Source organism: Lithobates pipiens, unplaced genomic scaffold (assembly GCF_037356315.1).
Source record: "Lithobates pipiens isolate NorthernLeopardFrog02 unplaced genomic scaffold, aLitPip1_a1.2 Scaffold_28, whole genome shotgun sequence".
Classification (NCBI taxonomy): domain Eukaryota; kingdom Metazoa; phylum Chordata; class Amphibia; order Anura; family Ranidae; genus Lithobates; species Lithobates pipiens.
In genome coordinates this window covers 91,472,640-91,485,038 of record NW_027507789.1, presented here as the reverse complement: position 1 = coordinate 91,485,038, position 12,399 = coordinate 91,472,640, and the positions used below count along the sequence as shown (strand labels likewise).

At 46.1% G+C, this 12,399-nt stretch overlaps 1 protein-coding gene across 1 annotated transcript; it reads right to left on the bottom strand.

The window, feature by feature from the left end:
• Positions 1-10,230: 10,230 nt before the first annotated feature.
• Positions 10,231-12,151, bottom strand: LOC143934793 (E3 SUMO-protein ligase ZBED1-like). The gene is made up of 2 exons (XM_077458419.1): positions 10,913-12,151; positions 10,231-10,701 (listed from the first exon to the last, which is right to left on the bottom strand). The coding sequence occupies exons 1-2, from the start codon at positions 12,149-12,151 to the stop codon at positions 10,231-10,233; spliced, it is 1,710 nt and encodes a 569-aa protein (XP_077314545.1).
• Between the last annotated feature and the right edge of the window lie 248 nt (positions 12,152-12,399).

The window sequence follows — 12,399 nt, the reverse complement described above, 5'->3', positions numbered from 1 at the left end:
CATCCGGTGGCGTTCTTCTCGCGCAAGTTGTCTGAAGCGGAGAGAAATTATGACGTCGGGGACAGGGAGCTACTCGCTAGCAAAGCTGCACTTGAGGAATGGCGCTATCTCCTGGAGGGAGCAGCTCATCCCATTCTGGTATACACTGACCACAAGAACTTAGAGTACTTGAAGACTGCTAAGAGGCTGAAGCCGCGTCAGGCCAGATGGGCACTTTTCTTTACAAGATTTTCCTTTCATATTACGTATAGGCCTAGATCAAAAAATCACAAAACCCGACGCGCTGTCCCGGATGTTCAGCGAACCCGAAGTCCTTCAATCAACAGATACCATCCTTGTACCCGGAAACTTCCTTATGCTCCAGGAAGATCTTTTGTCCCAACTCAAGCAGGCTTCATCATCGGCTCCGCATCCATCAAACACCACCCTACACTCCAGCAATGATTTGTTATGGCATGAAAATAAGATCTACGTGCCCCAACAACTACGGGTTGCTATTCTCAAATCTTGCCACGACCACAAGTTGGCCGGCCACTTTGGGGTACACAAGACCGCCGACCTCCTCCAACGCACCTTCTGGTGGCCTCAGTTGCTAAGAGATTGCAAGCTTTACATAGAATCATGCATCACCTGTGCCCAGAACAAGGGTAGCAAGACCAAAGCCTGGGGCTTGCGGAAACCACTCCCTATTCCGGAGAGACCTTGGAGAATGATTTCCACTTTATTGTGGAATTACCACCGTCAGAAGGCCATACCACTATCTTTGTGGTGGTTGACAGATTCTCCAAGATGGCTTACTTTCTGCCCATGAAGGGTACACCTTCTGCTCCTGAGACCGCAAGGATCTTCATTAAGGAAATAGTAAGGCTCCACGGTATACCTGCAAACATTGTTTCCGATTGTGGGGTGCAATTTACATCAAAGTTTTGGAGAGCTTTGTGTGAGTCCCTGAAGATTGACCTTTCGTTCTCTTCTGCCTACCATCCCCAGACCAATGGCCAGACCGAACGAACAAACCAGACCCTGGAGCAATATTTGCGATGTTATTCTTCTTTTTCGCAAAACGATTGGGTATCCCTTTTACCACTTGCCGAGTTCGCCTACAATAACTCTGTTCATTCTGCAACAAATCAATCTCCCTTTTTTGCGAACTATGGTTTTGACCCTCTGTTCTAATCAACCAACATTCCTGAATGTACGGTTCCGGTGGCTCAAGAAATTTGGAACTTTTTCTGCACCAATAACAAGCTGCTTCAAGAGACGATGGCAAGGACCCAAGAGCGCAACAAGGCGGTTTTTGACAAAAAGAGGAGAGGGGAGCTCGATTTAAAACCCGGGGATTTCGTTTGGCTGTCTACCCTGAATTTGAAATTGGCATGTCCATCTAGAAAACTGGGCCCAAGATTTGTGGGTCCCTTCCCAGTAACCAGGAAAATTAATAATGTGGCTTATGAACTGAAACTACCGGAATCGCTGCGTATCCACCCAGTGTTCCATGTGTCCCTTCTAAAACCCTCAATCCAGGATCCCTTCACTGATCGGAACGTTGGTCCTCCTGAACCTGTGCTTATTAATGGTGAGGAGGAATTTGAGGTTGAAGCGATTTTAGATTGCAGAAAGAGACGCAACCAGGTCCAATATCTGGTGAAGTGGAAGGGGTATGGGCCAGAAGAAAACTCCTGGGAACCAGAGACTGGTATCCACGCCAATGGGTTGGTTCTGGCCTTCAAAAGATCTCACCCAGGTAAGATGTCCCAGTTGGGCATCCGGAGGCTGCCCATTGGAGGGGGGCAATGTCAGGAAGATCCTTCTCACAGGCATCCGAGCGGCGTAAGTCGCAGAAGATCTTCTGTGCGGTTTGAAGAGCGTTACCGCGGTCGGCGGTGCGCGTGTGCGCGTGCGCGCGTGGCCGTTTGACACAATTGGCTCCAATAGCGCTATTTAAAGTGGATCCTTGCTTCACTGCCTTGCTGCCCGATCAACAGCGTTCCCGTGTACCTTGGTATCCTGTATCTGAACCTGAATCTGCATCCGTATCCTGATCCGTATTGAATCCGGCTTGTTCCCGACTCCGCTGTTTGCTGCCTGCCCCCGACTTTGGCTTTGTACCCGACTACTCTTCTGGATTCCGTTTCTGTACCTGATCTGCTCGCCTGTGCCTGACCTGGACTGTTACACCATCCGTTATCTGTCAGTTGCCTGTTTACCGCTGCTGTACTACAGGACACCTCCCAGTCCACCACCGTACCCGGCTGTTACTCCCTCTGCGCCTTGTTGCCTTTTACCTCTTGCTGTGGACTACTGGACTCTTCCCACTTACCGCTGTATCCAGTTTGCACCAGCATTCGCTGCCGGACTACAGAACTCCTCCCGTTGTTCGCTGTACCCTGCGACCACTTGCATCCCGTTGCCGGACTACAGTAATCCTTCTGCTGTCTGCTGAACCTTCCCATTGCCTACATTCCGCTGCTGGACTACAGGACACCTCCACCATCATCGGTCTGCTGCTTCTTACATCAACCATCCAGTCAGGTTCTTGTGCCCCTCTGTGCTCCCGAACCCCTGTCATCACTACCAGGGTCTCCCGAGTCAGAGTTCTACGAGAAGCCGCTCCCTGCATTAAGGTACGTGACAGCTGGGTGGGAGTGAGAAAGATGCTGGGTGGGAGTGAGAAGGATGCTGGGTGGGAGTGAGAAAGATGGTGGGTGGGAGTGAGAAGGATGGTGGGTGGGAGTGAGAAGGATGGTGGGTGGGTGGGTGGTAAAAAGATGCTGGGTGGGTGGGAGTGAGAAGGATGCTGGGTGGGTGGGAGTGAGAAGGATGCTGGGTGGGTGTTAGAAGGATGCTGGGTGTGAGTGAGAAAGATGGTGGGTGGGAGTGAGAAGGATGCTGGGTGGGTGGGAGTGAGAAAGATGCTGGGTGGGTGGGAGTGAGAAAGATGCTGGGTGGGTGTTAGAAGGATGCTGGGTGGGAGTGAGAAAGATGGTGGGTGGGAGTGAGAAAGATGGTGGGTGGGAGTGAGAAGGATGGTGGGTGGGAGTGAGAAGGATGGTAGGTGGGTGGTAAAAAGATGCTGGGTGGGTGGGAGTGAGAAGCATGCTGGGTGGGTGTTAGAAGGATGCTGGGTGGGTGTTAGAAGGATGCTGGGTGGGTGGGAATGAGAAACATGGTGGGTGTGAGTGAGAAATATGCTGGGTGGGTGGTAGAAAGATGGTGGGTGGGAGTGAGAAAGATGGTGGGTGGGAGTGAGAAGGAAGCTAGGTGGGTGGGAGTGAGAAGGATGCTAGGTGGGTGGGTGGTAGAAAGATGGTGGGTGGGTGGGAGTGAGAAGGATGCTGGGTGGATGTTAGATGGATGGTGGGTGGGAGTGAGATGGATGGTGGGTGGGAGTAGGCAGGCTTGTTGTGTGTGAGTGGGCAGGCTGGTAGGGTGGGAGTAGGCAGGCTGGTGGGTGGGAGTAGGCAGGCTGGTGGGTGGGAGTAGGCAGCCTGGTGGGTGGGAGGAGGCAGGATGGTGGGTGGTAGTGGGCAGGCTGGTGGGTGGGTGTGAGTGTGCAGGATGGTGGGTGGTAGTGGACAGGCTGGGTGTGTGGGAGTAGGCAGGCTGGTGGGTGGGTGTGAGTGTGCAGGATGCTGGGTGGTATTGGGTAGGCTGGTAGGTGGGAGTAGGCAGGCTGGTTGTGTGGGAGTAGGCAGGCTGGTGGGTGGTAGTGGGCAGGCTGGGTGTGTGGGAGTAGGAAGGCTGGTGGGTGGGAGTAGGCAGGCTGGTGGGTGGGTGGGTGTGAGTGTGCAGGATGGCGGGTGGTATTGGGCAGGCTGGTGGGTGGGAGTGGGCAGGCTGGTTGTGCGGGAGTAGGCAGGCTGGTTGTGCGGGAGTAGGCAGGCTGGTGGGTGGGAGTAGGCAGGCTGGTGGGTGGGAGCGGGCAGGCTGGGTGTGTGTGAGTGGGCAGGCTGGTGGGTGGGTGTGAGTGGGCAGGATAAAAAATATGTAATGTTAAAAAAAAAATTGTAAATAAATACCTGTCAATTGACGAAATTTATTTTTCCCTAAAAATTCTTTGGTCACAGAAGAGACTGCAAAGGAAATTAATTCTGAAATATAAGATTAATATAAAAAATTACCAATACTAAAAACTAAAACTAAAAAAAAACACACAAACACAACACACAACAAAAAATAAATAAATAAATAAACAAACACTATTGATAAAAATAAAACGTTTCTAAACATTTAAACATTAACAGGGAATTGAATCTTTTTTTATAATACAAAGGCAAGTAAATGTGATGCAATTAAATTAAATAAATAATATTGTGACCACAAAAAAAAAAAAAAATACAGATTAAAAAAATGAATACAACAAAATTGAAAAGAGTTATTACTTACCTTTTGTAGCTGTAAGATTGCGCCTGCAGAATGGATAGTCGTGGATAGATAAGTGGAGATAGTCGGTGGAGCCCCTCGACGCACGTCCTTCACCTATCCAGATCACTCAGCCTCTGCTAACAAAGGGATTCCCAAATCAAATATGGCGCCAAATTACACATGCAATCGCGTCACTTCAGGTTTGGAAATAACGCGATTGTAGCCTTCGGTGATGCTCAAGGCATCCTGGGAAATGGTGACACACCTCTCCCAGGAGCCTTAGCGAGCCGTGCTGCCGAGGGAAGTGAAGTTTTTAGCCCGGCAATGGAAGAGGCAGATTTCATGGGACCACCTAGCAACAGCAAGAAATAGGTAAGTAAACATTTTTTTTTTATCCAATTAATTTTTTTAAGCTCATTTGCTGCACTTAAGTTATATTTTTGGTGGCAACACCACTTTAAGCATCATTAAAATCACTGCTCCCGAAAAAACTGCCGTTTTTAAAACTTTTTTTTGCATTGATACATGTCCCCTGGGGCAAGACCCAGGTCCCCAAACCCTTTTTAGCCACCTCCTTCTGACTGGACGTTCCTGAACGTCCATCAGAAGAAGGGAGATCACACGCATGCGTGCCCGCGCAGCGGCGCAATCCCGATGTGCTTGTGTCACCCAGACACGGCGCATCTCGGATCGGCAGGAGGGCTCCGTGATTGGCCCTCCTGATCACATGACGGCTGTGTCCAATCACGGCCGTCATGTGATGTAAACAAACAGCCAGTTGCTAGGCAATCGGCTCTCCTCTCCTCACACGGAAGTCGTCGCTGAGGAGAGGAGAGCAGATCGCTGCAGCCGGCTGGTGATCAGTGAGTATGAGCTGTTTTTACAGCTTTTTACTCACTGATCACTAGTCTAGTATAAACCTATAAACCTACAGTGTAAACACACATGTCACCACAATACACGTCACCACACATGTCCCCAAAACACACATGTCCCCAAAACACACATGTCCCCAAATAAAAAAACACATGTCCCCCACATATGTCCCACTAAAATCACATGTTCCAATGATTATCTGCACACATATGTACGTGATCACCTGCACACATATGTACATGATCATTTGCGTACATGTGTCCATGATCACACAAACCAATTATTATACACTTAACGGAATTTTTTTTACCAAAAACGTGTAGCAGAATACATTTTGGCTTAAATTTATGACAAAATTTGATTTTATTGGATTTCTTTTAAAATAGGAAAAATAAAATATAGCTTTTTTTTCCAAATTTTCCGCTTTTTTGCGCTTATATTGCAAAAAATAAAAAATGGAATCGTGAATAAATACCACCAAAATAAAGCTCTATTTGTGTGAACAAAATTATAAAAATTTAGTTTGGGTACAGTGTAGCATGACCGCGCAATTGTCATTGAAAGTGTGAGAGCGATGAACGCTGAAAATTGGGCTGGGAAGGAAGGGGGCGAAAGTGCCCTGTATTGTAGTGGTTAAAAAAGGGTGGGAGGGTGGGACTTCAGATGAGGTGCGTGGGGTAGAGCTCCTGGTTCATGCTTGTGTCCTTTCCTCAGCTCCCGTGCTGGGCATATTTATCTGGCTGATCCCCGGCAGGTAGTATCACATGGATAGTATCAGCTCTTAGGCTGGATTCACATCTATGCTGTTTTAGTGCTTTTTGCAGATTTGCACTACAGATCGTGTTCCATAGGAAACCATGTTAAATGGACTGCAGTGCAAATCTGAAAAATGCAAAAAGCACTAAAACTGCATAGGGGTGAATCCAGCCTTATTTGAGTACTTTCGGTTATGGCTGTTTGTTCATCATCATCCTTAATCCCTCTACCCCTCCAGTCTGTCGTTATAGCAAACTATAATGGTGATTTTTTTTATCCCCTTTTTAGTATATGGATGCACTTGCTCCTGATGAGTGGATCGAAGTCCACGAAATGTCATCGAGCTTATATTGTTGCATCCATCTCGTATTTATGATTCTAGATGGTTTTTATTGCTCTACCACCCTGATATAATGTTATGCCCACGCCATTTGGATGACTGTGATGTATAATATTTACTTTCTGTGTCATGTTGGTGACTATTCTCAATATGTATGTTGATACTTTGTATTTTATATGCCAATGTGCTATTATGCGTTTATATGGGTTGATCCATGCCCTATCATTGGTCTAATAAAGAATATAATTTTTTACATATGTATATGGTTTTGTCTGGCTCGGCCCCACGCTCCTTATCTAAAGTCCCACCCTCCCCCCTTCTTTTTTGCATAAGTAACCAGGGATGGAGGCGCAATATTCCCCGCTGCATCTCATTTAAAGTCCCAAATATTCCCTTTTTTCTTTGATACTGATTAGGGGTGGAGGTGTGTGTGGTTCAAGAGCATTGACTTCCTTCTATCTGACCCCTAGTCAAGTTGCCAAATACCACATTGAACACAGATGATTTTGATGGACACACTGCTGCAGTAATTGTCTCTACTCCCTTGAGCTACATGCCTTCCCTCTCCTCTCCTTCCCATACATTATGGGGATGGGGGATTGGGCCAGGGCTTTCACCGTGCATCAGCGCCACACCTCCCACACCTTGTGTGCAACGCCCAGTGGGCTTCTCTTCATGCAAGTGTGTGCTATTTCAGCTTGGCAGACACATGGTGAGTAGGTCTGGCTGCTGCCATGCTGTCTCTCCTTTGTTGTCATGCCAGTGTGACGCTGGATAGGACCCTAGCCGCTGGGCTAACCCTGCAGTTCCCCTTCAGTGACCGTTTTTCAGCAGCCTCACACTGCAATCCATTTTTGGTTCATATCTCAGTAGGACCTACATGGATAAATACTAGGGGTGCGCATCTTCACTTACCTCACGATTCGATTTGATTACGATTATCATGTCCACAATATGATTCAATTCCGCGATGCATCACGATTAATACCCAAGTGCCCATGATTTTCAACTTTTCATCAAAAAATAAATGTAAGCAGTCAGAAATTGAAGAAATATATTTATTTGTATCTGCTATTTAAACAAATTACACCAAGCTCCCTTATTATAGCAAAGTCTGAACATGAACAACATGAACAGTGCAGCAGACAACAGTATTTATTTAAAAGAGTACTGTGACATCAAAACCTGTTGTGTAGTACAGTGCTGGCCTGGTAAAGTAGTTTACATTTTAATATTTGTTATGCAGAAGTAAACTACTTGTAACAGTAACACTACCACCTACATCTATAAAACAGAGCACTTCCACTTCCTGACTGAGTGGCAAACACAGTGAACCTATAACACAGTCACACAGTGTGTTGCAGAACTTCCTGGTTCACCATGATAATTGTTTGCCAATGCCACCGCCACCACCACCACTGCCCAGTGAGTCAACAGCACAGATCACCTAGATCAGTGTTATAAGCTCTCAGATTTGTGTCACCCAGTCACTTTAGAGAAAACGTTACCAGCACTCTACCACAATATACCTGGCTGTAACTGAAGCCAACCCAAGCCACCATTAGAGGAAGCTGGAAAATCCTTGACATAATAAATCAATTGAAGCTTAAAACCTTGATTTAAACTGTTATGGGATCAGAAATACACATGTCAGAATCATGTGAAAGGGTGGGCCACAGTCAGGTAGGTAATGGGCATGCCACTCATTGTCATCAGGTCAGTGAGTGTGCGGTTTTTCTCTTGTGTGTGTGTATTTGTGTGATCCAATAAAGATTAACTTTACTCCAGGTTTTAAGGTTCAGTTTATTCTCTCAAGGATTTGCCTTCCTCTGGTGGCTTGGCAGGCATCAGTTGTCTGGAATTAAATATAATTTTAGAATTTATTTAGCTGAGGGTTAAGTTGCCCCCCCCCCCCCAAAAAAAAATTGACATTTGACAATCATACGGTTTATTTATACAAACATCAAGTGTGAAAATGTAATGGACACATTTTTGAAGATTGTGTCTGACACAATCTTCAAAAATAAACCATTCTCCATCTCCCCCCAGTGCTAGAAAAGCTTGTTGACTGACACTCGAGTCGTCACTTTACAGAAAATGTAATACCTGCACTCTACCACGATACACCTGTAACTAAAGCCAAGCCACGCCACCATTAGAGGAAGCCCAAAAATGCTTGACAGAATAAATTATCAATTGAAGCTTAAAACCTTAAATTAAACCGTTATGGGATCAGAAATGCAAACACAACAATACCACAAATAAAAAAAAAACACACACGTCAGACAGTGTGTGATTTTTCTTTTGTGTGTATTGGTGTGATCCAATAGAGATTTACTCCAGGTTTTAAGATTCAATTTATTCTTTCAAGGATTGGCCTTCCTCTGGTGGCTTGGTGGGCATCAGTTGTCTGGAATTAAATATAGAATTGGTTGGACAGTCACAGAGCATGACAGACACACTGTGACAAACATGCCATTAGTTACACGACACGAAACTACAAGTATAAAAATTCAAAATGGACAGTTGGACACACAATAGTAGAACTAGAAAACCATTCTCCATCTCCTCCAGTGCTAGAAAAGTTCTAACAAATATAATATGTATCATATAATACTCCAGGTTGAGGTTCACTGTGATCATCATTGTTTGTTTGCAATTGCCAGTGCCACAGCCACCTTGCCGGCAGGTCTGCTGCCAGCCTGCCACCACCAGTGAGTCTGAGGCAACAACAGTGTGACTGCATTGACGGGGCGCTAGACTAGAGTGGCATAACTGTCGTTATAAGGTCTTCTTGACAATAACATACGGATTAAGAATAGATGAGGGACTCGGGAGGGAGAGGGGAAAAGGGGAAAGGGAAAAGGGAAGGGGAAAAGGGAAGGGGGAAAGGGAAGGGGGAAAGGGAAAAGGGAAAGAGGGAGAAAGACAGAAAGATAAAGAAAGAAAGAGGGAGAAAGAAAGAAAGAGAAGGAACGAAAGAAGGAGAAAGGGAGAAAGAGGGAGAAAGAAAGAGGGAGTGAGAGAGAGAGAGAGAGAGAGAGAGAGAGAGAGAAAGAGAGAGGGGGGGGAGGAGGAGACGGAGAGAGAGAGAGAAAGAAAGGAGTGAAGTTCTCCTTTCCTTCTCTCTCTCTCTCCAGTCCACCTTTCCTTCTCTCTCCTTTCCTTGTCTTTTAGAAGGAAAGGAGGAAGGAAAGAGGGAGAAAGAGAGAGAGAGAGAGAAGGAAAGGGGAAAAGGAAAAAGCAGAAGGGGATGGGTAAAAGGGGAAAGGGAAAAGGGGAAGGGGAAAAGGGGAAAGGGGAAAGGGAATGGGGAAAGGGCAATAAGGGAAGGGAAAGGGGGAAGGGGAAAAGGGGAAGGGGAAAAGGGGAAGGGGGAAAGGGGAAAGGGAAAAGGGGGAAGGGGAATAGGGGAAGGGGAAAAGGGGAAGGGGAAAGGGAAAAGGGAAAGGGGAAGGAGAATAGGGGAAGGGGAAAGGGGAAGGAGAATAGGGGAAGGAGAAAAGGGGGAAGGGGAAAAGGGGAAAGGGAGAAGGGGGAAGGGGAATAGGGGAAAGGGGAAGGGGAAAAGGGGAAGGGGAAAAGGGAATAGGGGAAGGGGAAAAGGGGAAAGGGAAAAGTGGAAAGGGGAAAGGGCCTTTTATTGAAAATCTGCAAAAAAACAAAAATCATTATCTCAATGGCAGACAGTGCTATAAACAAACAAATATATGCAATTAACACCGCTGGTGTTGGTGTGGCAGACTGACAGTGGGCACAGTGGGCACTGGGCAGGGCAGGGGCACTGGCAGATACGGAACGACAGTACAGCATCACTTCCTGGATGTGACTAAAATCACAAAAAATGACAGAAAAAACTAAAATGGATCACTGCAAGGCGCAAGCAATGCTGCTTAGCATTTGGGAATGTTTAGATTTTTCTGTAAGGACACTAGCTGATCCACATGCTCTGGTTTGAGGGTGCTTATTTTTGCAGTTACCATATCTCCTTCAGTGGAAAAAACCCTCTCTGCAGACACGCTTGTGCCTGGAATACACAAGTATTGCTTTGACAGCTGAGAAAAGAGGGGAAATGTGACCTGATGCTCACGCCACCAGTTCAAAGGTTCCTCGGTGAGAGGCAGAGGTGGGGCTTTACAATATTTTTCCATTTCCTCTTCAGCCTTGGCATAGGGGGTCTTGGGTTCTATTGTACCTTCAGTGTCAGTGAAAGACTGTCCAAGCAAAGTCATGAGCGGCGATCTCTTTCTTTTGGGAGGAGATGGAGAATGGTTGTCCTCGATGGGTGAACTTTCTTCTTCTTCCAGAGTTTCTTTTCTTCTAGGCACTTCAACTTCATCCTCATCATGTGTCCTAGATTTAATCTGTGTTTGAACAAAAAAGAATAGAAAAAAATAAATAAAACACATTGTCAATTGCCTATGATTCTGATGGGGTGATGAAAAAGCACAGGAAACGGACGGTGCAGTTCCTGCACCACATCAGATTCAGAAGCATGGCTTACAAGTTACACCACACCACACAGTTCCAGTTTGTTTCAAGAAACATGATGAAATTCAAATTAAGTTTAATTACCTCCAAGGATGCAGCCTCCTCAGTCACTCCTTTGTATATCTCCAATCTCTCCTCCTCTGGGAGGATAAAAGGCAGTCCCTTAAAGCGAGGATCCAGTGCAGAGGCTGTATAAAGGATCTTCTTCTCTGCCTCACTGCTGTACCTCTTCTGGAGATCTGTTCTGATGGCATTCTTTATCTCATGGATCATGGGTGTGTCTCCCATAGTGTCTGTCATGCTCTGGAGGAGTTGTGCATTTAGAGGGGCAATGAGAGAAACTGTTGGATTGCTCTCTTCTGACATCAGCATGGTTGCATCCTTCATTGGCTTTAATGCACTCACAGCGTCCTCTGCATTTGACACATCTGTTTCGTTGAGAGTGCAGAGATCGGACTCTCCTTTTCTCACTTCTAGAGACAGCAAGGTGGCACAGACTGAAGGTTGTTGTTCTAAGAACCTCTCGACCATGTCGTATGCATTGTTCCATCTTGTTGGCACATCAGTTATCAGCTTATGATTCTTCAGACCAAGACATTTCTGTTTTTCCTTTAGACACTGGCTTGCTCTAGTGCTGCGGTGAAAGAATGTGGATATCCGTCGCACTCTGCCAAGAAACCTGGAGAGTGTGCCCACTTTCATCGCTCGCTGGGATGCAAGGTTTAGTGTATGGGCGAAGCATTTCACATGGGGGAATTTCCCAACTTGAGCTGCAACTATCATGTTTGACGCGTTGTCGGTCACAAGCACTACAGATTTATCGGACAATTGCCATTCTTCCACAACACGAGACAGTAGCTCTGCCAGATGAGCACCCATGTGAGATTCATAAATGGCTCTCGTTTGTAGCACATGTGACATGATCTGCCAGTCCTTGCTAACGTAATGTGCTGTTATTGTAACATAAGACTCCGTCGTGACTGAAGTCCATGAATCACATGTTATTGCGGCTCGACTTGCTTGGCTCATTGACGTAATTATCTGAGCTTTGGTTTCGTGGTAGAGTGCAGGTATAACGTTTTCTGTAAAGTGACTTCGTGACGGGATCTTGTAACGCGGCTCTATCGTCTTCAACAGGTAGTGAAACCCAGTGTTGTCCACAACAGAGTAAGGGCGCAGGTCCTTAGCTATGAAAGTTGCTACAGCTTTTGTTATTCTCTTCCCATTTTCAGAGTTGGGCGGCAAAGTTGAGATTATTGCTGCATCAATTCTTGGCTGAGCTGGGTCTTTTTCCTTGGCACTGGTGGTGGCAGGTTTTAGCATCTCTAAATGAAAACGGCTAGCGTGGTTTCTAAAATTAGTAGTATTCCCTAGATATTTAATTTTTGTGTGACAGGCTTTACGCACAGCGTATGACTTGTCCAATTCGTGCTTCCCACTTTGTTTATGTTCATAAAAGCCAAAATGTGCCCATGTTTGCTTTTAAAAAGCTAGGTGCATTTTTTATTTCTCGTTTTTTTTTTTGGTCTCCTTCTGCCATTTTTACTAGTCTAGCATCATGCCATGTAATT

What these genes read in the sequence shown, in the direction of transcription:
- LOC143934793 (XM_077458419.1), bottom strand. Translation starts at nt 12,151, where the DNA reads ATGCTAAAACCTGCCACCACCAGTGCCAAGGAAAAAGACCCAGCTCAG. An exon ending in AGGAGGCTGCATCCTTGGAG is followed by an intron (nt 10,702 to 10,912) that starts GTAATTAAACTT and finishes GTTCAAACACAG; the next exon opens with ATTAAATCTAGGACACATGA.